This window comes from Dermacentor andersoni, chromosome 6 (assembly GCF_023375885.2).
Source record: "Dermacentor andersoni chromosome 6, qqDerAnde1_hic_scaffold, whole genome shotgun sequence".
Lineage (NCBI taxonomy): Eukaryota > Metazoa > Arthropoda > Arachnida > Ixodida > Ixodidae > Dermacentor > Dermacentor andersoni.
Window position 1 is genome coordinate 101235343 of NC_092819.1, and position 25000 is coordinate 101260342.

At 44.7% G+C, this 25000-nt stretch overlaps 1 protein-coding gene across 1 annotated transcript in view; it reads left to right on the forward strand.

The window, feature by feature from the left end:
* Positions 1-12782, forward strand: part of LOC126523026 (cadherin-like and PC-esterase domain-containing protein 1) — a 63008-nt gene extending 50226 nt beyond the window's left edge. The window contains exons 12-17 of the mRNA XM_072288834.1: positions 3022-3158; positions 3571-3791; positions 4904-5005; positions 5965-6052; positions 6742-6888; positions 8719-12782. Coding sequence (XP_072144935.1) covers positions 3022-3158; positions 3571-3791; positions 4904-5005; positions 5965-6052; positions 6742-6888; positions 8719-8862 — 839 coding nt within the window. The 3' untranslated portion in view covers positions 8863-12782. The remainder of the gene's footprint in view (positions 1-3021; positions 3159-3570; positions 3792-4903; positions 5006-5964; positions 6053-6741; positions 6889-8718) is intronic.
* Positions 12783-25000: the final 12218 nt, after the last annotated feature.

Here is a 25000-nt window from a genome sequence, read left to right on the forward strand (position 1 = left end):
AATTGTTTGGGGGTTGAGCAGCAAACAGAAAAACTATGACGGCGATTGGATAGACGCTTTAACTCGAACTTTCACTGATCAAATATACGTAAATAAAAAATAATAATGAAAGCTATTATGTGCCAACTGCTAAACTATTATTAATGAAGTCTGTCGCGTTTAAAAGAAAAGCTCTTATCCTAACACATGTTTTAGAAACTAACTTGTTCACTTCTCAGTTTTCTCCTCAAGCATTGCCAGAAATATCATCAGAAGTGTAAGAAGTTATTAAGGTCAAACCAGAAAATGGGACATGGTCTCCAACTCCTTGACTGCGCACTAAAACACACCGCACCTGTAAAACGGCATCTATTAGCAGAACATAAGTCGGCACCTTTTCCAGCAATTTCTATGCTACTTGTTCAATACTTGCGCAAATATAGCAACGGCTTTTCCTAAATTGTAAAATGATACATTAGGTTTACTTTATTCGATGCAGTTTAATGAATTGCGAAATGTATTCTTTGTGCAGAGTTACTGACCTGTGAAGTAGATGCTACACATATTTACTGACGTTTATCATTATTGAAAAAAATTGTTTGAGAGCATCAAAAATGTTTTCTCTCAAATATCACTATAGCTTGTGGTACAAGTCTCGTGTGTGAAGCTGACAGCTAGCTTGTACCGGCCAGTCCTGATGATGATGATGATGATGATGATGATGATGATGATGATGGCCTCATGTTGTGGCTCATCCCCACACTGGGGGATTGGCCAAGAATTGCGTGCTGAAACGATTACCTATTCGTTTGGGGTGTTACAAATTCGATGAGAAAAAGAAAGAAAGAAGAAGAAATATACAAAAACAAACAAATTACAAGAGAACAATCAAAAAGTTGTTCGTTTTGTTGTTTGTATGTAACCGCAAACGGCATCAAGCACGTCCCTGTTCCGCGCATTCTACTTTAACTTCCTTCTTCGTGGCGATGTCCTTGCTGCTGCCTGGCGCGCGGGCTCAGTGGACACGAATTCCCACAAACCTAACCATTACATTCAATAGCAGACATGTTGGTAATTCAAATAGATTCAGTAGTTGCACATTGCGAGCATTTCTGCGTTTCATTTGCATAAATACGTATAACAAGTAACACCCACAATTCTTGGAGGTGATCTCTTTAGTGATGTTCCATAAAGTCTGCACTGGCGAAAGGACACAAGAACAGGGACTCGTACGCGAAGAGACCAGACTGAAATTCACGTGGCAACTTGTTTACGACTGCTTTTAACATCGCGTCGCTTTTCTTTCTGCCATGCGTTGTGAGTAGGCTTTAGTTGTTCGTTAGCTGATTGAGTTAGCGCAGATGACTGCGTGATTTTTCATCAGGTTAATTCCACAGAGGACCTGATTACCGTAAACAAAAAAACCTTCAGCTACTGGAAAATTGGTGTAAAACATGGAATATAGCACTAAGCTTCGAGAAAACTGTTGACTTGTGCCTCACGAATAAAATTAACAAACTGACGCATAGCTATTAAGTTTATGGAACAGTTCTCAAACAAGTCGACAATTGTAAGTATTTAGGTGTCACAGCTGCCTCACGAGTAAAATGGTCAGAACATACAAGTAACGTCTGTTCAAATGCCACAAAAATATAAAGCTGGGGTGCCTAAAACCCAAGTTACGCATTTCCTCAGCCACATTACGTTTAATGGTCTACGAATCTATAGTCGGACCTTCTCTGGAATACGCCAGTATTGTATGGGGCCCGCACACAGCAGGTGATCTCGATGAAGTTGAAAAAGTGTGTAAGACTGGCCGCTCGGTTTATTTATAATCATTTTAAACGTCGAGATTCCCCAACCTCTATGTCGGCATTGGCAAATCTTGAGTGTTTGTCAGAGAGAAGAAAGGCTGCTAGGTTAGAATTCTTTAATTCTCTTTATTTTCTGAAATTAGATATTCATGCGGAAGATTTTATTGTTAGAAACTTAACTAGGCTGTGCCGTCATAAACATGGCCTCAGTGTTAAACCTGTATTTTCACGCAGAAATGCGTATTAATTCTAATTTTTTTGCACGGACTGTAGCCGACTGGAATTCCTCGCCACACATTTCACCTTTACTCAGTCCTGTTTAAGTTGGCCCGCCTAGCTTTATTCCAGTTATTGTGTATTACCTGCCGCTGTTTACTCAATTACATACTTTGTTGTTACAGTATGTATTAATGATATGTCCCATTTTTTTACTGTATTTCTCTATTCTGCAATGCTTTGTACTCCCTTCTGCTTGGGACTTCGAGGTTCGCGGTATTAAATAAATAATGAATAAATAGGAAAAAGCACTTCACTCGTTTAGCGTGGCTTCATTTTCGTGCTCTTGGCATTGTTTCCTTACTCGAATGCGAGAATCATGAAAGAAATCAGAGTTTGGCGTAGGCTTAGCTTCCTCTTTTAGATACATCATTTCGCTCTCAAAGCGATTAACTGTAAAATGATCTCTACCGCTTCAATAGCAATCTAAAATAAATGCTTAGTAAGTGTAAATAACTAGTGGACATAAATACAACAAGGAAAGCACCTAAAGAACAAGGTAAAAAAATTTTACACACGGGAGGTCTTGTTTTCAATCATTAGTGCTATATACACACTGATATTATTTCCGTATATTTCTTACATTGGTGTTCAAATTTTTCTTGATTGTTTATTTTGTTTATGCTTGTCCTTGTATGAAGCTGAGAAAGATCTTTTTGTTTATGTTACAAAATGTTTTTAGATTTCATGTCTAAAAAATGTTATGTATAATAGTTAACATGATCAAAGCAGAAACTGCTTTGAAACCAACGCGTGTATATGTCGTACACCTATATTTTGATGTAAATGTAGTTTTGCGAGCACTGCATAACTTGCTGTTGACTTGCAGTCGAGGGGAGGGGGGGGGCTATGACCTTTAGTCAGGCTTCGCACCTTATTATCTTGGCCTCGCTCTCGATCAAATGATAAAGAAACAAACGAAATCAGCTCTGCCCACTATACTTTTTTTCAGGACGCTGGATGGTGCCTTGTGAGAAATGTGCCGCCAAGGAGTCCTGCTTCTGGAAGGAGGCCCGCTGGCAGCCCTATCAGTGCCGATATGTGAACCTGCCGCAGAGGACGCTTGCGCGCTGCATGTCTGGAAAGAAGGTAGCGTAAGCCTGGTTCATCGCCAACATCTGAAAGCAGAACTTTTGCTGCAGTGTTGGTCGTTACTTACGGCTGCAGATAGAGGTGCAATTGACGCTACGTAAAAAAAAAAAAAAAATTCTTAGACCCTCAACCATTTGAAATGTCTCGTTTTCTTCGAGTCCCTTGTGGTCGGCGTCGGCGACACTGGGGTGATGAAAGAGAGCGTCGTAGGGCGGCACACTGGCCAGCGCAAGGTGCCTATATTTGTGGCATTTAAAAGAAGTTCTTCATGACGGGCCTTCTCCTTATTTTTTAATAATCTGCCGCAGTGAAGAGGGCTCAATATTTTGCCTTTCTTGTGTCGAAAAGGCACGTCATTGTTCATTAGAAGCCGATATTTTCCTTCGCGACCCGTTACCGTCTCACGCAGTTGCTGTTCATCGGCGACTCGACGAACCGGGGCATGATGCACTACGTGATGGAGCGCCTCAACGGCTCCCTGCAGCACTGGGACAAGACGCACGACCTGCGCGTCTACGCCAACCTGAACCGCGGCGAGACGGCGGTGGCGTTCGCCTACTACCCGCAGTTCTGGCTGCCCACGAGTCAGCGGCCTGTCTTCGACAAGGCGCTCTACCAGCTTATCGAGAGGTATGACACGCTTCGCCGCACTGCCTCGAAAAAAACAAAAAAGAGTCCGATGACTCTACTGTGATACCGCTGGTGAAGCGCGAGGCATCGAGGCCACACTGCTCCTGTCAAAACTGCAGTTTTTGCCGTACTCGCTGTCGCACGATAGACAGTGTATCATGCTTAACGCGCATGCGCAGTGGGGCTACACTGGTGCCATGACGACGGAGTCCTCGCCGCTTTTCCGCTAAGCTTAGATTTAGGGCAACATTGATGCTAATGCCGGGGGTAGTGCCATTGCTATATATTTTTCAGTGAATTTCATGGGGAAGTTGGTGGTGAGTCGTCTCAACCCCACTCATCAGGCAGAATCATTTTATTCACAGCTCGTTGCCTTTTAATCTCGATGGGTAAGCGGGTTAGTCGTGATACGAATACAACACGCCTCTTACCGTAGTTATTCATCAGCTCGCTAAGGATAACTACTACAGCGATGCTTCCTGGCACTGGTGGCATAGTGAAACCATAGTGAAACTTTTCGTGAAAGTGGTCTGTTGTCTTTCCTGGGAACTTCTCGACGCCCTTCGGGCTTAAATACTTTTGGTAGTCTTGTCGAATGTCCGCGGCGGGCAGGACTTAAGTTTTTATTTTATTTTATGAAAGTCTTACTAGCCCGACAACATTATCTGTCCAATCTACGGGCAACTCGCTGTACAATTGCTGTCACTTGCAGTTATTGCTGTCACTTTGCAATTCAGTGATAACTTCTTGTCTGCGTGAAAATATTAACCAGAACAGGGCCAGTATACTGTAGCGATGCTGCGCTTCCCGATGTTAGTGCATATCGGCGCTTTTCGCATTCCTGAGTTCGACGCTTCGGTCTGGAGCAGAGAGTCGCTTGACCACTCACGAATGCGAAAGGTGCCGAAAGGCATCGGGAAGCAGCATCACTATATCACGATGTCACTGCCCAGAGACCGTAAACAGAAATATTAAGCTAACTTGCATTCGTAAATCACGCTTTGCGCTTTCTTTAGCTTAAAGTGGTGAGGCAAGTTTTCTAAGAAAATTCTAGCGCCTTTTTAACATTCCGATTTTTTTTTGTGCCTTTCTGTTTCTGCGCTTCGTTTTAGGTCAAAGCCACTCCAGAACAACTCTAACACTGTCCTCATCGTGGGCGGCGTCCACTGGCTCGCGACTCAGCACCTTTACATGCTGGTCAAGGCCCTACGTGGGTAAGTAAGAGCTGCATCCTTATCGACATGCGCAGCTTCTGCGCACGCGCGCCGATAATTCGCCTGAGAAACATGTCGCTTTTCAAGTTAGCGATGGTCGGTATGGGGTAAAAAAAAAATCAATGTCGGTACATACATAATTCCTGGCCTTTAGTTCTTGACTTTCTTGTAAGCGACAACGTGTACGTATAGCATATGACGTGAATCAGAAGTAGGAGACAGAAAGGAATCTGTTTTCTATGCAGTTTCCATTTGGGTTGTAACATCGTAGAAGTGACGGAAACACGTAAAACAATAATACTTATCCTCCGGCCGCAGCTGCGGCTTCCCGGCTGATTAAGTTGGCACATTACCGCAATTTCAGCCTGTCGTAAAGTTGTCGCGGTCGCTACCTAACTTCAAGCCTTTTGAAGGCGCTCTTGTTACGTCAAATTTACAGGCACAATGTTTGTTCAGACGAGCTTGTATGCGTTAGCGACCCATCATTATCTTACAGAGCTTACGAGATGTTTCTTTTTAGATTATTTAACAGTAGCTATAAAATGTTTTAGTGAAACGGCGTTCTACATATGGCACTACTGCATGCATGATGAACGCGCAAATCATGACTTAGGTATGCGAAGGACGCTTTATGTAGTGACATATTTTCGGTGCATCCGACAAGACGCCTACGTACCGCTAATATTTATCGGTTCCAAAATAAACTGGCTTATCTAATAGCGCAGAATACAGCTCGGCGGTGAAGGAGCTTAACAGCTTCGAAATTTAGCACAGGCCGTTGTAGCTTTGCCTACGTTAGTTGCTCGTCACTTCCTTCTGATAAGCACGTATGCTACTTGATGAATGGCATTCGGTTGTAAGTGACCGGTCAAATTCACTGGGCTAGCGTTTTCTCCTCTTCTTTGTTTTCATCCTCACATGTATACTTCACTGGCTGTGTCTTCACTTACTTTGTTCAGGGACCACCTTCAAGGAATCAAGCTTATTATCAAGACTCTTGGAGCCGGATTTCACCAGCCCGTTGAAGGGATACACTGTCTGAGCATGGTGAGCTATAATTGGGCAACTAATGTACATTCCAACACCACGGTTTTCGTACTTGTGTAGCCACTCCATACTTCGACAATGAAGTTCAATTTTCAAGCGAAACTTTCCGTTCACTGCACGTAGTTAGTAGACAAAATAAGGTTGCATGCAGCACGTGCCTTTTTCGTATAGTGCTTAATTAAAATGTTTCAACAGAGCTTTACTTACCCTGAATTACAACAAGTGCGTTGGATCCGTCGTCTTTATCTAGAGCGCATACAAGACTTTTGAAATTCGGCTGCCGAAAAATTCTTGATGTCATCTTTCTACGCAGAAATCAGAAAGTCACCACGAAAATTTCCTATGCTATTCACACTGCCCGGCAAATGAAGCGCCCCCGAACACGGGTAACCACCCTAGTACCTCAAGTCTGGCAAAATTCTGCATACCTGGTGCTACGAATATTTCGACGACTTGCTATGCCCATTCTGCTCAATAGAACATATCTATTTGCATCTTTAATGCGAATGTGTACTCTCTCTCCCTGTTATCTTTGTTTTCCCCCTTTCCCATTCCCCCGGTGTAGGGTAGCCAACCGGACGTTATTCTGTTTAACCTCCCTGCCTTCTACTTATCTCTTTCCCTCCCTCCTAATCGCTGTAAAAGATTAGAAGAAAAGAAATAATTTTCTCTTTTCTCTTCACTTGCAGAAGGAACAGAAGAAGCTGATGATGCAGAACCTGTGGTTGGCCGAATTTGCGCGCCACTACAACATTGACGTCATCGACACCTTCAACATTACGGTGGCGCGCTACAAAGACTTCCTGCAAGGAAAATGCGCTTGTCATTTCCACAAGGTATGAAACGCAATGAGCTACCTCTTCGTTTATTTTTATTTTTTTTCTGTTGATATATCCGTTTAGATGTAGCTAATGTTGCACCACTCATGCACTGCGCATAATGCATGAATAGTGCAGAACTTTCACCAATTTAACCGCTATTGGTACCTTTTCAATTGCCCTTAATTCACGCGGGGTTGGGACGGCCTGCAGACCGTCTGAACAACGGAATGCACTTTGGGTCGGCCTATGCAAATATAATGAATTTTAAATGGTTTCTGTTGCTTGTACAATTCTCGCGGAATGAAGCACGACAGGGAACAATAAGTAGAACGCTCCACATGTGCAATTACTCTGGAGTACCACGTCATGTGGCTAGTTAATCTGGTCCCCCAAGGTGACGCGGACTCTGAGCTAAGTGTAGGCGCCAAAATTGCTCCGATGTCACACGAAAGGCAGTCGGTGTAAACGAAAGTGTGCACATTAGTTATACTTAAATTTACGTGTTTCATTCCATGAGCACTGCACGTAGGATCTTCGACATATCTGGCGCTTGAACGTGGCTTATGATCGAAACAGAGAATCCTAGAGCACGAAAGCTGTGCACTCACGTCTCGCTGTGACCCTTTCACGGGTTTAAACTGGCGCCAAGTGATTTTTGCGATGGGCTTGCAACACAGAGCGGCAACGAAATTGAAACGACTGTTGGTGAACGGAGGGCACAACGATCACACATAGCGCTCTAGACAAGTGCCGTCACTGATAGTAATAGGGAGCAATGACTACACCACAAGGCAAAATGATCCTGTGCTTCGTCAAGGATGCATAGACGTATTTACGGCTAGGCCAATAGCCCGGATCAAACTGTATTTAAAGGAGATGCATGACGTACCTTTACACGCAAACACGCAGTGGCTAGCAGACAACGCGACGCGTCATCCATGATATTCATCCACGCTATCCGTGATTCAACCACCGTCCGCCAAGCGGCAACTCCGGTCAATCTCGCGTCCAACAAATCCTGTTATCTGTTTCATGCATCTGTAACAAGGGTAGATAGGAAGCTAGCACAATCTGCCACTTTTCCGGGGTGTACTTTCACAAGTTCATAAACAACAAGCTGTGCATGGTATAACATAGAAGCCAACGAAGCATGACACACAAAGTTGAGATTGACCAATAGTTGGTCGTGACTGTACTTCCTGTTGGTCGAGCTTACCCTTAATGGTGCTTTAAAAAACAAGTAAAGCTATATATATATACGCAAGTATATATATTTTCATCGCCTTAGCTAGCGCTTTGCTTTTGCATATACGGCTGTCAAATTTAAGCGGTGTAGTACATTGCGGTGGCATTCATCCCCGCGGCCTGCACGAGAAGACTCACGCAAAGCTGCTTGAAAAAAAATTACTTTTCAGGGGCAGAATAGACACGTTTATAATTACACGAGAAGGACAATTGACGCTGGTAGAAAGGTTAGCAGTCCCAATTCCCCTGTTCTCTTGTTGAAAACGTACGCCATACAATGACGTCCGTTCCCTCGCTCTTGGAATTCAGCTTTAGCGAGAATTGGCACTGGTAGTTTTCTCTACGTCGTTGGAAGCTACTTAGGGCAACGAGCTATGCGACAAGCAACAAACGTAATAATGTTGCCATCAGGCGAGTTAAGAACACAGTTCAAGACAAAGATTGAGAGAAAAGGGCAGAAATAACCCTTGCTTCTTCTTTTCCTTTTTTACATCGTTGAGCAGCGAAAAAAATAATACTTAAGCACGACTTGAACCGGCAACACAAGCAACTGCGTGGAAAGTGTCTCCCTGTACACAAAACATTCTGCTTGCTTCGCAGGTGGTCCCAGTGCAAGCGCCCAAGAACCGGCCGCCGGGCAAACCGCCGCCAGCGCCTTCGTTCCACGTAGAAGGCGACATCAACGCCATCTACAGCGAGATCCTGCTCAACCGCATATGCGCCAAGCACGCCGAGGACAGCTGATAGGCGCACTTGCTCCGAATAGTGTGGCTTTGTGCTGTCGGGATTGCTGGACGCTGAATCCCGTTCGCTGGAGAAGCAAGGGCGCACCCATACTGTTGGCACGCCGCGTTCTGTAACCGACTCTCAGCCCCGTTCCACACTTCTTTAGTGATTTCTCGTCTGCTGCCAAAGTGTTCGCGATGACGCCACACCAGCAGAACAAAAACGAGGCTTTCAAAAGCTCGAGAGCCAGCGCAGGTTGCCGTCGACGATGTTTGTTGTTCCTTTCATCGTTCGCGAAACATGCATCTGGAAGGCAGTATGCAGTGGAAGGCACTTGACAACAAATGATCAGTGGCCGAATTCGCGAGGCTTTGGATTCGTAAGAGCTGTTCAGGATTGGATTTCTGTTTTACCTAAATACATGCTCATTATCGTCATAGGCCGGCTCTCTGTTTTTACAAACTTACGAATCGCTTCGTAAAAATCAGCCCGAAGGCGAATTATTTCTCTCTATGCGTATAGGGAAAGCGACAGGCTCACTCGATTGCTTGCTTGCTACATTTGGCACTTGTTCGAATCACCGGAGTGGTTCGTTGCCTAATGCGAGCGAATTGGCGGCATCTGCGTCACAGTTAGCGAATGCGCTTCGTTGGTTGGCTTGGTTCGACGCTGTTAACACCAGCTAAGTCTGAGCTACGACAACCCCGCAAACAGCTTGCAATAAACGGAAATGACTAGTTTCAGGCATGCCGGAAGAAGAGAAATAGAATGAAAAGCGCAACGTGATAGCCTGTGACGTACAGTTGCATGCAAACAGAAAAGCCGGCAAAGTAAACGAGCTGGCAAGGTTAAGACAAAACGGGTGTGCAGAGCCACTGACGCTTTGAAGTTAAGCTTATGCAGGCGCCCAAGAAGTTTCCCGAAACAACCGTATCTAATAGGTCTGTTGTTAAATGAAGCGAAGGCTTCTCGAAGAGTAAGGGAAAAAACGTAAAGAAGGTGCAGTATATTTCACATGCAAGAATTGACTCGTGGACTAGGTGGATTATGGCTACCGAAAAAAAAAAAAGCAGTGCCAGCAGCAGTACATAGTGCTGTGTCTGTGTGCTCATTCCTATCCTGTTACATCTTCTAGCGCTGCTTTTTCTTTGATTATTTCGACTGATTACTGCCCCCTTTCTTTCTGTCGCTACAATGCATCCAACTAGTGAGGTGTTGCGAAGCCCCACGTGTTCGGCTAGACACCTGTCTTTGTTCCGGTGGTGTGGCGATGCTCGGGCTGTAATATCCAGCCCAGTCCAATACGTAAGCCAAAGTATCTGCTTTTTATAAAGCTACTCGCCTTTTTCCACTCACCGCACCATTGTTGAGACCTAGGGCAAACATTGAGTGTGCCCGACGTCCCTAGCGCTGCACTTACCACCTGAATATTTAGCGGTGTAACAAACTGTAGAACGTACCGCGCATTTGCGATTGTGGTATTATAAGAACCTTCATCGTGTTTTTTCTTCATTGAAGTTCTCGAATGTGAAGTGACGCAATGTTAACAAAACTTTTGAAATCTGCTGATGACAGTCTAATACAAGATGCCTCTTCCTACGCGAAAATAATGTGGGGCATGTTTGTTCATGTCGGTAAACGTTTTGCAGGGTGGCTTGTAGAATACGCCTTGGCACAGCGTAATGATTTAAAATTTGGACCTGGTGACAACCATAGAAGGTAGGGTGTCATAGTATTCACACTGCCTAGAATATTTCAGACTTGTTGCATAGCTGAAAAGGGGTTTTTTTTTCTTTCAAAAATGTTATCGGCATAGGTCAATGTATGATTGGAGCATACTCAGTAGAACGTGCCAGAAAACTCTACAGCAAGATAATAGTATGACACCAGTAGGTGGTCGTCTGCCATCCTTTTGCCCACGTGAGGTGTTATTGCATACTGTGTTTGTGGACCAGAAAATAATTGAGCGACAAATGGACTGCGGTGTCCTCGCGCATGAGCGGCAACCCCGCACTGCACGCGGTTGAAACTGTAGATGGCTCTGACAATATGATTTTAGCAGAAATGGTATCAGTGCACAGTGTTATACCTGAGAAGTATGGGTGTCTTCGCAATCAAAAGCATTCGAGTGGCTGACAGCGAGTGTGACGTCACATTTGTGCGAGCGTTATAGTGACGTTGCGATAGTACATAGTTTAGACGTAGACTGCGAAGAACATAGCAAGTGAGCTCTGGGGAAGTCCGTTTGGGGGAGGAAATTAATCGAAATGGTAAGATTGCCATGCGCACGAGAGTGGCAAGAAGCTGCAGAGGGAACCCATACGAGTTTCTTAGATAGCACCGCAGTTGAATAAGAAATTCGTCCTGGTCCTGGGATCGAACCCTGGACCAACGCCTTTCCTGAGCGGTTGCTCGACCGTACGAGCTGAGAAAAAGTATAGCAGATGACTATACCAGGTAGACTTAGATAAGTGGAAGCACAGGGATATTGAATATGACATAGTAGTACCGTGCAGAAAGATCGAATATGACAAATGACTCCTGCGTAAATCCACAAGGTTCCTTCTGAGAAACCCGCATGGACTTTCTTCGTTGGGAGGGAGAGAGGGTGGAAGACAATTTTGTCATTTTTCTGTACAGAACATTTCTTATTTCTTTCACTGGCGTCCCGAGGGCCTCAGCGCCCGTATTCATAAGAATGTTTTTACGATAGAATTGTTTGTAACGACAAATTCTAGCTAATTGTATTGCTTGAAGCAATATTAGTGAAGGGGGCCAACTCATGGCAGAGTACTTACCAGCGAAAACAGTTGTGAATACGGCCCCTGAATTGGAGCGCCGAGGGAAGCAATCGTTATCAGAAACCGCACAGCAAGTTAGGATTGTTGTTGAACAGCTTATACTGAACAATCTTGCAAATGATAATCATCATCAATCATTTTCTTTGGTATTTGCATGACGAAACAGAGCATGCAAAGTAGGTACAATCCGAGAACATACTCGTAAATTAACCCTAGGTGACGGATACATTTTGTTCGAAACATGTTTTTCTCCTGACTTTTTCTCATAAACTCATTGTAGGAAACATATATGGATAGAGTACACGTACGTGAATCAGAAAAGGAACACTTTTAGGCGAGCTCATAGTGTCGTTTGTGTGATTAACATATTACCCAATAAACTGTTTCTGTGCTGAATATAAAAAGGCAGATAGAATGTAGTCACCCAGAATACTTACATCAGCCAACTGAAACACTGTTGATAACACGCGGGCATGACTGTAGCTTTTCAGTTGTCGCTCATACTTTTGAATATCACTGTCGCTCCTTTGATTCAACAAACATGTGTGACAAGTCATCGCAGAGGCGAGCTATACGAACGGTAATCAAAAATAGAATTGTCAACTTTGACGAAATCGCCACATTAAGCGGTCGTATTGGATTTTCGCGAGCATTTGGACGCTCATCAGCGAACACTCATTTGCATGATAATGACGATGTTTTACCAAGTTTAGTAACGTATTGTAGCTGACACCTTTGCGATGACCTGAAGTTGCCGTGTATAACAAAGGAAGCATATGTGAGGTTGACTCACTATTACAAAAGAGTATTGAATAATAGCGAGAAGGGTGGCTGATCGCACGCTGCTGTTTGAAGCCAAGCACCGTCCTGCCGCCCCCCTTACCGGAGAAATCAAATCTAATTATTTGAGAAGCGATTGAAAGCTTGTATGGTAGAAGTGTATGTAGCAGTGATATTTCTTTTTTAATCTTAGGAGGTGGACACTTGATAGGTCGATGCATCTTTCATGTTGCCGAAACGTTTGAGAAATGGTATGAGCGTTGCTATGATGGCATGTGGTGGGAGCCTAGCTGAAAGGACATCTATTTTTGTCTACGAAACATGAATCCGCTGTTAATAAAGACGATGTTACCAAAAGCTGCCTTCCTTTCGTGTTCAATGTGCAGGCAGGGGACGTTGATTTATGAACTCCTATGCGTATGCATCTAGCCCAGACCGTTACTGGTGTTTCTAGTGAGACACCTTGACTTATGGCTTTCCCACGTCGGTTAGTCACTGTGCACTACCTTTCCAATCGCCACCGAGAAGTCCTCGTGGAAGAAACGAGATGACAGTGCAGTTACAAGCAATTCAAGCGCACACGGTGTCTGGCTTATGGAAGACAGCTCATGTGCCTACTGCCACAGGCTTCAAGCATAATTTAGGCGTTCACTATTGGACTGGTCGAAGTTGCAACCTCATCAACTAGCAGTTATGGATACCTAACCCGAGCGACAGCCTCTACACTGCAATGCGTGTTGTCACCGAATAAGGGCAACCAGCCACCAGAACGCCTTTCCTGGGTGCCGTCTCATAAATATTCTTCAGGTGAGTCTTGTAGTTTGTGCATGACCGGGAGAGAGCATTCGCTTGCCAGACGACGATATATGACAAACATGCCAACTAGTCGATTTTATTATGCACGCTGGTTAGTATACCCAAAAATCGGGACACTTGCGCCGCCATCCTAGCTTGCTGCGAAAAATCTTCACTTAGATGCGTCATAATCTACATTTTCACAAATTTCCGAATTTCTTTTTTCATTGATAAACCTACATAAAGAAATCACGGAAGTCACAGATTACACTTTTCAATCGACAAAGTCTTCAGTCACGAGGTTTGGCAGGCATAGAAAGTTATGTGCACAAAAGTTGACGCAATAGAGTTCACAGTTCACGTCTTCCTCTTCTGTTCTCGAATTCCACTCCTTCGCCTATCCGTTATTGCTCTCAGGATTATGGAGGCACACAAAATCATACAGAAATTCTGAAAATTGTCTACTAATGCGAAAGCATTCTTTGGCTGGGCTGCTACTTCGCTTTTGCATACTTACTTAGCTAGCTTACGCACGTTTACCCACCGCTACCAATCATTTACTCTAAGACTACTACAATGATTACGTATGCTAACCTGACAGATTATCCATTTATTTTGCAAATATAAGGCGTCACAGGACGGCCCGATTTTCCTGGGGTACTCGACAAAGAATGCTTACGCATTACTACTGAAGGCGTGCGAGACATCATTTCCTACACGGACTGCGTAGGCGACTCGCACAAGTTGCTTTTTGTTGCAAGGTTGCGCGCCTCCGTACATTTTGCATGCGTTTTGTGTGATCTATATATATAGGCCCCAACTTATCTGCTAGCATTTCACACCCGGCCTCTTATGGTCACCTTCCTATTTTGTGTCTACAATACTTCGCGAATAGGTTCACGTGAACATCATACAATTTGCACAAACTTCGAAACGAGAGGCGCAAGCATAATGCACGCAAGCTATTCGCACTTATACAGCCAACTTGGAAATGAACCTTGTATACAAAGCGTTGCTACCGAAACACGATGGCAAATAAAGAATGCTCGGAAGTACAGCGTTGCGTGAAACTGCGAACTCCGCTAATTTTCTACCAGGGGCACCTGACGAGAATTGCGCGTGAGCTTTGTTGAATTCGTTCTCTTTCGAGAGTTGATTATAACAGCTTTCAGCTGCAACCATGAATAAATTCTCAAAACAAACAAAAATATCTGAAATGGTAGAGCTTCAGAAAGCAAGAAAAAAGAAAGGCTGATAATGAATAACTACCTTGGTTGCACTACATTGTATGTAAATAAGTATTGTGCATCCAAGTCCTGATGATAGAACATTTTGCAGGTTGAAAACTACGAGAATGTGGCTTCTGTTACTGGTGTTATTTCTTTCCAAATAGGTTGTAATAATATGCAAATCTGATAGTTGCCTTCATATATCAAACCGACAAGGATCTTTTGTACAATTTTTTTGTTTATCGTCCCTCCTACAATTTCAAAAGAATCACAATGGTTGAAAACTGAAGTAGGAGGAAATGCGCACGTTTCGAAAATTTTCGTCTCGAAGACCTCTGGTCTCATAATCGTACGGTTGTCTTAATATCAAAGAACGATATGATGCCAGAGTTCGGAGTGAAGTACCAAGTGAAATTTTCTTCCAAATTTAACTTATCCTACTCATTACTAGTTCTCTTAGATTCATAAATGCACCATCAATATTATGAACGACATTGTCGGCAGTCACTTCATCCGTATCAAGTGAGAAATCGGGTAGGAGGCTGAAACTTGGGCGAAAAGGAGGAGTAAGCTTACTATTGGCGTTTTTCGGTGTGGATTACGTAATGTACGATTGCGTACACTACAGTTTACGTAGCTCGTTATGGACCAGGGCGATATAAAGAAACAAACAGGGCTTTGTTTGCAAACAAAGCGCTATAATAACAAATTTGTTTGCTTCGGCCGTCCTTGCGCGTAACACGCTACGCGATATCAAAAAAGTTGGGTTCAGGAGACAATGAGGTGTCACCTTTGCGCACCGCTGCAAAAGTGGGTCGGTTGTTGAGGAGGATATCGAAATTATCAAATCAAGCGCTGGCGTGGCACTCTACAACTGCAGCGAAATAACCATACGAAATTTTCAGATTATTTCGATTCTTAAGACCCGTCACAAAGTTGGGCAAATATTTTACAACTGAATGCCAGACCTTTGACTCCTACATGCTTTTCTTTTTTTAACTTAGACATGTAAGTTTTGATGATGCTAACGCTGTTCTGGGTACGGAAGAACCGTGCATCTGAGCAAAGTTGTTTTAGTTCATTCAGAACGATCCTTTATTTGGCTTACGAGCAGTTATGTTGTCTGCTTCCGTGCACGCCTAAAACTTCACCGTTCTCCAAGTGGTATTTGAGGGTGTTGGTTACGCCGCGTCTGCTTGCAGCGTACACTATGCGCGGGTAGGCTTTACGTTAGTTAGCTTAGCTGAGTACGATAGTTGCATTGCTGTACAGAGCAAGAATCAGCCATTCATCATAAGTCGCTGGGCACATTTAAAAAGGAATCAGATTCTGGGAAAAAGACAAAAAGAATTGCTGGCTTTCCCGCAATCGAGAGTAGATGCAAGCACGAAATGACAACCGGCTAAGCAGATTGGGTGGAGATGAAGCTAGACACAGTCGTAAAATGGGTGCAGTGCATGTTCGCAATGGTACACGCCACCGCACCACACCGCACGCCATACAGTCACGCCGTACTGTGCATTGGGCCATATAGACGCTGCGCAGCTAGAAGGAGAAAACCGGCTGAAAGCAGCACGACAGGCAGCGGAAGGCGCCAGGTAGACAGCGCGCACTGCCTAGCTATAAGAAGAATGAATTGAATTCTGGCGTTTTACGTGCCAGTATACCACGATTTGATTATGAGCCACGCCGTAGTGGGGTACACCGGATTAATTTTGACCACCAGGGGATCATTAACGTGCCCGCCATGCACGGCACACGGGCGTTCTTGCATTTCGCCTCCATGGAAATGCGGTCGCCGCGGCCGGGATTTGATCCCGCGACCTCGTGCTTAGCAGCGCAACACCATAACCGCTACGCAACCGGGGCGGGTGGAAGTGCCTGAAGGATGCGCCATGCAGCGTGGCGCCATCTCTCGAAGCAGCGCAAAACCCGCGCCACAGAACTTACGGACCACTGGCGTTCAGCGTTCAGCGCCAAAAGATGACAATGAAGTGAATGGTGCCGTGTATCTGCCTTTTGAACATCGCTATTGGAAATGACAAACAAAACTTCAGCGGGCTAGAAGTTACAGCTTGAGTAATGTTGTAACAAACATTAGGAAGAACTTGAAAGCAATATTTTTTTGTGAGTTGTTTGGGCAGTAGCTATTGTAATGCTGTTTTGTACAAAGCGTCTGGGCCCAGTGACCGCATTTTTCAAAAGTTTTGACTGGTTTCTAGGATGATATCGTTTTGTTCTCGCAACTTGCCCGCATGTTCTCTTTTGAGTGCCCGGATAATGGACTTGGTCTTTGGGTCAAGGTCACTTGAAGGTCGCCGACAACAGGAGCTAAAAGCATTTCAGACCTAAAGAAATCGCAAGTAATCAAAGGCCCTATTGCGAGACTGGATACGGCGGACTAAGAAAAAGAACCTTGAGCTCCGAGAAGCGGCGGGTATGGGACACCTTTGAATCGGCATGAGGGAATTGGCACTTTCACGGGACACGCCGCCGGTGATCATTGCGAAAAGTCTGCCTGGAAAAGTGAAGGTGGGAGCAAGACGACTCTATATTTTCTTTTTACGTCTTGCACGCTTACTTATCTCACTTACTTCTTCGCTGTTTCGCGTAGGTTTTCAAAGTTTCCTTAGGTATTGCTTTTCTGTTTCTGTGGTATCTGCGCGCACGAGGCATCAGACTTTTGGGGCAATTCGCGCATCTACCGTTACCGGGGAGCGAGCCAGATTGGAGGGGCGCCCTCCTGCAGGGATCCTGATTGAATCGTTGGGTGGGGCCATCACTGCTCAAAGAAATCGTCAAGAATCGTCCGTGGCCTCTCCGACGAAAGCCCTCGACATCGCGAAGACGTCACTTGTCGGCGGGACAACGACACCATTTGTCGCGTTTCCTCCAGAAATTGAGAGCGCCAATTCGAATGCCCGGTGATTTTCTTTTCTTTGCCTAATGCATTCACTGCTAGAAAAGTGCAGACACAAGCTGCATTGTTATGTGTGTCTTTATCACTTTTCTATAAAAATTAGTTTTTTGTCTATATGCCCCCCCCCCCCCCTTTTATTTTGTGGTTCTCGTGAACCTCCTGTTCGCAACCCTACCAAGGCAAGTAAAACTACCGCTATATGAGCTTTCGTAGTGCCTGTAGGCAGGCTTGCACTGTAGGAGACGCGGATTTCTTGTGCTTGTCTTAAAATTTTTGTTTAGATTTTATTGTTGCTATATAGTTATCTCATACCACATGGACTATTTCATTTTCAAAACTTATTTCTGTTTTTGAAAGTGCGCATTGATGTTCATTTTCAACTACCGTGTCCTCAAAAAGTTTGAAAATCGGAAGTGTTAAGTGTTTAAATAGATTAACTTCATTTACTCAATGTTCTCAATGACACTGATTATTTAAGAAGCGCTGACTATTGAGAACGAGTCACTGTCCGACGACAAGGTTTCAGGAACTTTAGTATATTTTTTTCTCCTCTCCTTTCAAGCTTCAGCGTTGCTTCCAGAGCTTTCGCTGTTACGCTTCGCTTCTCCTTTGATCATAAGCAGTTTCTTTTCACTTTTCGCAGAGTTTATTGTGTTACATGAGCGAGCTTTCACACCACGAATTTGTGCCGGTTGAGTCAAAAGCACCTCCACTTTTGCGACAGCCACACTTCACTGCAGCATAAGTAAGTGCATACTTCACTCAACTTCGTGTTGACGCTTTTTTGTTTTTCCTTTGGTGGCTGCGAAACATGGGAAGCTTGACAGCTGAAACAAACGGCTATCTCAATGTCTTAGCCAAGAAAACAAGAAGTTGGAAAGACGTAACCAAATGAAATAACTTTATCAGCGCAAGTACATCGATCACCAATGCACTTTGGTGTCTTCGGTGTTGCTACAACAAATATCGCGCAACCACAGCACCTAAATTGCGCTTTTCACGCCGCGCATTCCGACTGTAGTGGTGCCGCAAACTGCTGGAGCATGGCTTGAGATGAATGACTAGAACCACGAACATGGCAGACACGTCTGTTGCAGCCCCGGCGGGATGCCGCCAGCTCGCTTCTGTCTCGAAATCGTCGCCATGTTCGATGCGCATCAACTACTTACTTTCTTTCTTCCTGATAAATGTCGAACACGCATGGACGTAACGTTACAGGAAAGTTAAAATTCGACCGGAATATGTAGACTAGAAGATACTTCTTTCGTAGCGCGTTTATTACGTGATCGTGTATCGGTAGTTTGCTGGTCACAGAACTTCAACTCGCGAAACAACGCATCCAAGGTTGTTTCACGCCAGTATCCAGGACATCACAAAGGCGGAAGCACGAGAGTCGGCACTTATGTTTTTATCATGTTAGTCTTCAATTTAAGGTTGTGCAGGACATTGCGCCGCCATGGCTTTCTGACGCACGCGTCGTCAAGCTCAACGAACAGCGATGTTATCACGCCATAACAACCTGCTTCTCACCGTAAGTTGCACATGCGCTTTGGTACCGCATAGACTACGAAAGTGGCCTACACGCAGTGATGGTAGTCCTAGCAAACGAGTAAGTACCGTGGAAACCACCGGACAGACCAAACCATTTCGCTCGGTGAGTAAATTCAAATGTTCGTTCCTTTGATTTCAAGCTTCGATGTGCACGTTGATTTTGGAAACAACGCAAAAGGCCCAAAAGCCACAGGGAAAAAAAGAAAGAAAGCACTCGGGAAACGCGCTGAGCCTTCGATGTTAAACAGTCGATGTTAAGCCATCGATCAGCGACTGCCTTGTGCGATTCTTCCCGTGGTTTTCGTCCCTTTCGTTCATTTTTTTAAAAAAATGAACGTTGACCCGCCCGGTTCCCCATTTCGGAATGCAGTGTTTTCGTATGGTTTGTATTAGGGGTCAGAAGCAAGGCTGTACCCACTGAGGCTGGTGGTGCGCTACGTTCAAGAGTACTAGCGCGCATGCATCCTTCAACTTTCTCTTGGCCTTTAGCTCTGCACTGCGAATCGTGTCGCCTGTTCCATTTTGTAAGCCTAAGAACGACTGGCTGCGGCTGCGTTTTCTTTTTATGCTCCTATACGTCTATGCTCTTCACAGCACTGCATCTCTAGTGAGTGGCTGGACCTGTACAGGTGGTGCACAAAAAATGACGACTGTGACATCACGGGTTGAAATCGGCACCTAAATATAACAAGACATTGCCTTAGAGATTTATTTTCGCTAATCCGAGGAAGCCATCATTTAGGGATACCATATTTACACTAGCTATTCTTCATATGTGCTTTCTATTTTCATTTCCTTCCACTTTCTCGCGTGGACGATTTTGACGAGATCGTTTAGCGATCTGTATGTTCTAGTCTGTATAGGTTCGCTCTACAGAATTAGTTTTAATGGTTGCCGAAATAAAGCCGGAGCGAAGCAGGCTAAAGAACTTGTCACTTTTTTCGACTTCTTTTATTTTCGTTGTCCTACCACCACATTAAATTTCTGTTTTTGCAGCCTGTTAGGAGAGAGAGACAAAAAGGAAGGAAAGGCAGGGAGGTTAGCCAGTGTAAATACCGGCTGGCTACCCTGTGCTGGGGAAAGGGTAAAATGAATAAAAGGAGAAGAAAGAGAGAAAGAAAAAACAAGAAAAATTCACACAGTAACGTGATGTTACGCGCAACAATAGTTAAAGGCGGTCGCACAATTCACCTGTGCTTAAAAACTTGAGCAAAGCCCTTAAGGCCTTGAGTGCCGAATCCCGTCTGGACCAGTCTCCTAGCACTTTCTCTTCTGTGAAGGGGCGATTGTCCAGTTTTTCGAGCGCGGTCACGAGCACTTTTCTTGGCACATTGTAACGTGGAATGTCACAGAGGAGGTGCGCGATCGTCTCTTCGCAGCCGCAGGTGTTGCAAGCAGGGCTGTCGGCCATCCCAATGCGGAAGGAATAGGAGTTCGTGAATGCCACGCCGAGCCATAAGCAGCCTGTTAGGGCTGCAAAAACAGAAATTTAATGTTACCATCTCTACACACACTTAACATTAAAACGCTATGGCTGTTCACTTAGCAGTCTCTGTTTGCCGATATCTCCAGGCTGCTGGGATCCCTGTCTCCACAAAAATTTTTTGAGAACGCTTACAGGTGGTTCATAGATGTTTAACTACAAAGTTGTAGAATGTTTATAAACTATCAGCGGACCTACGTCCTTACCCTTACTATTAATTGATCTATAAAAAATTTCTACAAACAACCCTGTTCGCAATTAGTCCAACCGTAATAGAGTAGTCAATGGCCTTTCTCCAGAGACAGCCATTACTCATAGCATTGCCAAAGAATAAATAGCTGTAGAATATATCCCAAGAATTCCTATAGTTGAGAAACTAGTCTACTTGATGTCTGTACGCAATCTATGATGTGTCAAAATTAATTTTTCTAGACGCGTTACCTATCGACGAACTTCGTCACGGTTGCCGAGGTAGTAAGGCGTAGTGCCCATTTATTAATTTTACACCAGAGCCGAAGCTTTTTTTTCTGAGCGTGCAGCACCTAGTTTGCCTATAGTTCGAGCCTCTCGCCAACCAGGTAGCGCAAGTGTATCACCATCATTACTCCTCTTTAAACGCGCTGCGACAAGCGAAGCCTCAACCACCGTTAATCCACATATGAAATTCTAAGGCACTAATTGACACCACCTCGATGTTTGCAATTCAATTTGGCTATAAAACAACGTTAACTTAACTAAATGTATATTTACTTTATATGGGAAGAAAATAAAAAAAACAATTAAAGCAGTCTATTGCCTTCTGTAAAGTAATATACACTTTGCCGGCTACACCAGCGTGCCTCTGCAATGCAGGGGCTTTCTTCAATGGCATATAGCTAACCTTTCCAAGTGTGCGAGCGTTACGCCACCGAGGCACGGTCGCGCGCTCCTCTGGTTTAATACTGTTTTCGTATGTTCTCGGCAGCGAAGATGGCATGCGGTGCTTTGTAAAGTAAAAAAGAACAAGTTGCCAAAAAAACCTCGCTGAAAGGAAAAGAAAATGCGACTCATCTTAGGCACGTGCCACTAGAGAGACAACCACAAAAAATACAGCAGCGCAGCATCCCGGCGTTTGTTTGCACGACGTTGCAAGCAGCTCACCGAGTCTATTGCGCAAGTGCGACGAACCTTCGCGGGTACTTCTTTGAGCCGACGACACTGAAAAGGTCCGTCGATGCGTGCTCGTTCCGTGCGAGCGGCGAAGACGGCGCATGCAAGGATGAGCTGCGCCTTGCGCCAAGAAGGAAAGGTCGCGCTTACCACACCGTTCTTTGAAGTCCACTTCCAGTCCGTTTCTTTTCAAGTATTACGCTCTTTCAAGACGCGTGATTCCCTGTTTCATGGGAAAAGGTCGAATGTATAGAAAGTTAGGGATACGTATCCGCGGGTTGCTACACGCGCTGACGGCTGTTGCTACGCGCAGTTGGGTGAAAACATGCAGATCCAACGCGCGTGTTCGTATCAATGTGACCCGAAGCTTTAGTGATGCGCTTAATTGATTTCCATGAGAGCAATGGCGATGGTGGCCACTGTGTCTAGGAAAAAGAAGCTTACCTTAGAAAAAGCTGCCAGTGATATAAAAATTACAAGAAATTTCTCTGGTTTACCTCAGCGCCTTGTGTCACACTGCAGCCATATATACAATAATGTTAGGGTGCAGAATCATACCACTGAAACCTTTATATCAGGTTTTGGTATATTCGCGCACTAAGAAATGTTTAGGAAGCACACACGGCAGAAAGGAAAGTTTCTGCATTTAACCTTTCTTCGTGTTTTCCTTTGCACAGGTACGACGAACATTAAATTGACACTAAAGAGAGATGCTAAATCAGTTTACACTGCTCAAGTGCTGTCTATAAACTCTCTTTTCGTTAATTTTGCGGTAAGTGGTTGAATAGTACAAGGGGAAAGAAAAGGTTCATGTCTAAATTTCTGTATTTCGCGCCGATACGTTTCCGGTATATCACGTAGTTCAAAAACAACAATCTTCATATTTGTGCCTACGGGTCTGCTTGAAATTTCTCAAAACTTTCTAAGTTCAGTCTATGACCCATTTAAAATAAAACTTAGCCAATCTCTACCTATGAAACATTACCTAGACCTGAGCAGACGTAGGGAAAACCAGTGACGTCATGCGAGTTGTTGCGGCAACTTCGAAGCGGTGTCGCCAAGTGTCTTTCCTGCTTTCACCTTTTCTGGCTTATCAAGCCTGTTCACATGGTAAGAGGGGCTTTTCGAGTACTGTAGAAGGCAAACTTACTATTACACCTCAAGTAATGTTTCTCGCCCCTTTGACCGCAACAACAAAGAGGCCCCTCGTTGCCTTATAACAAACGTAGTCACTCAGCTGTTCTCTTCAAACTACCGTCAATTTATCGTTCATCGAGAAGTGGTCTGTGTCGATGACAATTGAAACCGCACGATGCATAACAGGGAACTGGACAGTCGCGAGCAATTTCTTTTTCTTCGTCCCTTAAAATATTCGTTCATGTCCTGCTGCAAGTCGCACAGGACAGAAGGCCAGATGGGGAGCAGCAAGCCGCTCCGAGTGCAGGAAATTTTTTAAGACTAAACGGCACAAATAACATCAATTTACGGCGTGTAAATGAATCAGCGGACGGACGCAGACCCGACAGAGGTGATAAGGAGCTGCCGCAATGACACAGCCGCGCCTGCTAAACTCGCAGGTTGAATTCGTGAACGATATATTTTACCGCAGGCGCCACGATGTGAGCAGTTTTTTACAGCCTTGCTGTTTATGGCGCATTTTATTTCTGCGTCAGCACAATCTTCCCAAACCACGCATCCTGAAACACGCAGGCCCTCCGCGTAGCTCAGAGGCGTTAGTGAAATCAATGAATTGCCGACAGTAAAATGCATCAGAAAATTCGTTAAGCATGACTTACACAAAACCTGCAGACGTGATAGCGTCGGAAAGTAATTTGAATATACGAGAAAACATAATTCTGCAACGGGGAAACTAAGACACAATCCCTTTTTCCGGCTGTGCCATTTGAGCGCTGTCTGAAAATAGGACCGGTGCGGCCTGCCCGGTTTCTTGAAACGCCATCGAAAAAAGAACCACCAAGTTCGCCTTCGTGGATAGCACTTGCCGCACGCGTTTCCAGGAAAACATTATGGTTCCATAAGCTGCAGTTGTCGGAAGCTGTGCGAAGCAGTCAGCTATTTTTGACTGTTATCGCGTTCCACTCTTAAAGGCGAAGCTTAAGCGTACTTCCAAATATAAATGTGTTTGTATACCTTTCGTCACGATGACCACCCATCAAGACAATAATTGTGTTCGTACCTTTGTTTAAAATTCGGTGCCTCATCTGTGTCGTGTGCCGAACAGCTTCTCTGGTCATTCACCTTCACAGAGTGGAATAGCTCATGATTTTAACAGCAGAGCTGCTTAAGCTTTAAGTCCGCCGTGGAGCGTTACCAGAAAACTCAGCCCAGCTGTGCGAAGCCTCGCGTTGCCTAGCAACCATCTGCGAGAGCATCGAGCCACGTAACCTCCTCGCACCCCACGCACGTAAGGCGGAGTCGTGACATCACAGGCGAGTAAAAGCTCCGAACAGCCGGCGCTGCGACACACCTCTCGCCTCCTCTACTCCGTGCGTACGTGCTGCTGCCATGGGAAGACCGAAGAAAGTCCGGACGCCCGAAGAAAAAGTGGCTTGCCAGGAAGAGCGTCGTACGGCCAAGCAAGAAGCGACGCGTCGCCGCCGAGCTGATGCGGAACACCGCGCCGAAGCTGCGGCTGAGAAGAGGCGACGCCGAGTTGAGTATACCGAGTTTCAGTCCAGGGAACGTGAGAGTAGGCGCCTGAGCGCTCGACGTCACCGAGAAAGCGATCCCGGCCTGCGACTGCTCGAGAACTTCCAGCGTAAAGCCCGCTGAGACAACAACGTAGCAAAGCCTAGCAAAACCTAGAAACGACTTAGCCAAGCCTACCAACAACTTAGCAAAACCTAACATAACCTCGCAAAACCTACAAACAACTTAGGCAAGCCACGTAACAGCTAGGTGATCACAAGCTCCACTGTTGACTCCAGCCTTGCAACACTGGTGCAAGCTGTGCAGTTCTTTTTTTAATTTTTTACTGTGATTTGTTGTTCTTTGTTTTATTGTTCCTGGCGGCAGCAAGCTTGAGTTCTTTCTCCTATTTTCTTTTCTGTCATTGCTGCTGCGTATATAAATACCTTCACGCTTGTATGCGCGCACATATATATTGTAGCATATGAGTGGCTTGCTGGGCGAGTTGGCACCATGGTATTATATAGCGGACTTCCAGCAAAAAGAAAGAAAACAACAAAGGGAATAAAAAGAAATACAGCGCATTTCATGTTCCTTTGTGTCTTTCTTATGGTTTTTCTTTCTGGTTTCCTTTTGATAACCTGGCAAGGGCCAACTTAAAATGTCATGTGCAATATCACTATCAGCCTATTTGTGTACGTTTTAGGATTTATACAACCCAAAGCTTCCTAATCTCATTACTGCATCTATTTACGTGCAACGATCAACTGCGCTTAATTCATTCTTTTTTATTTTTCTT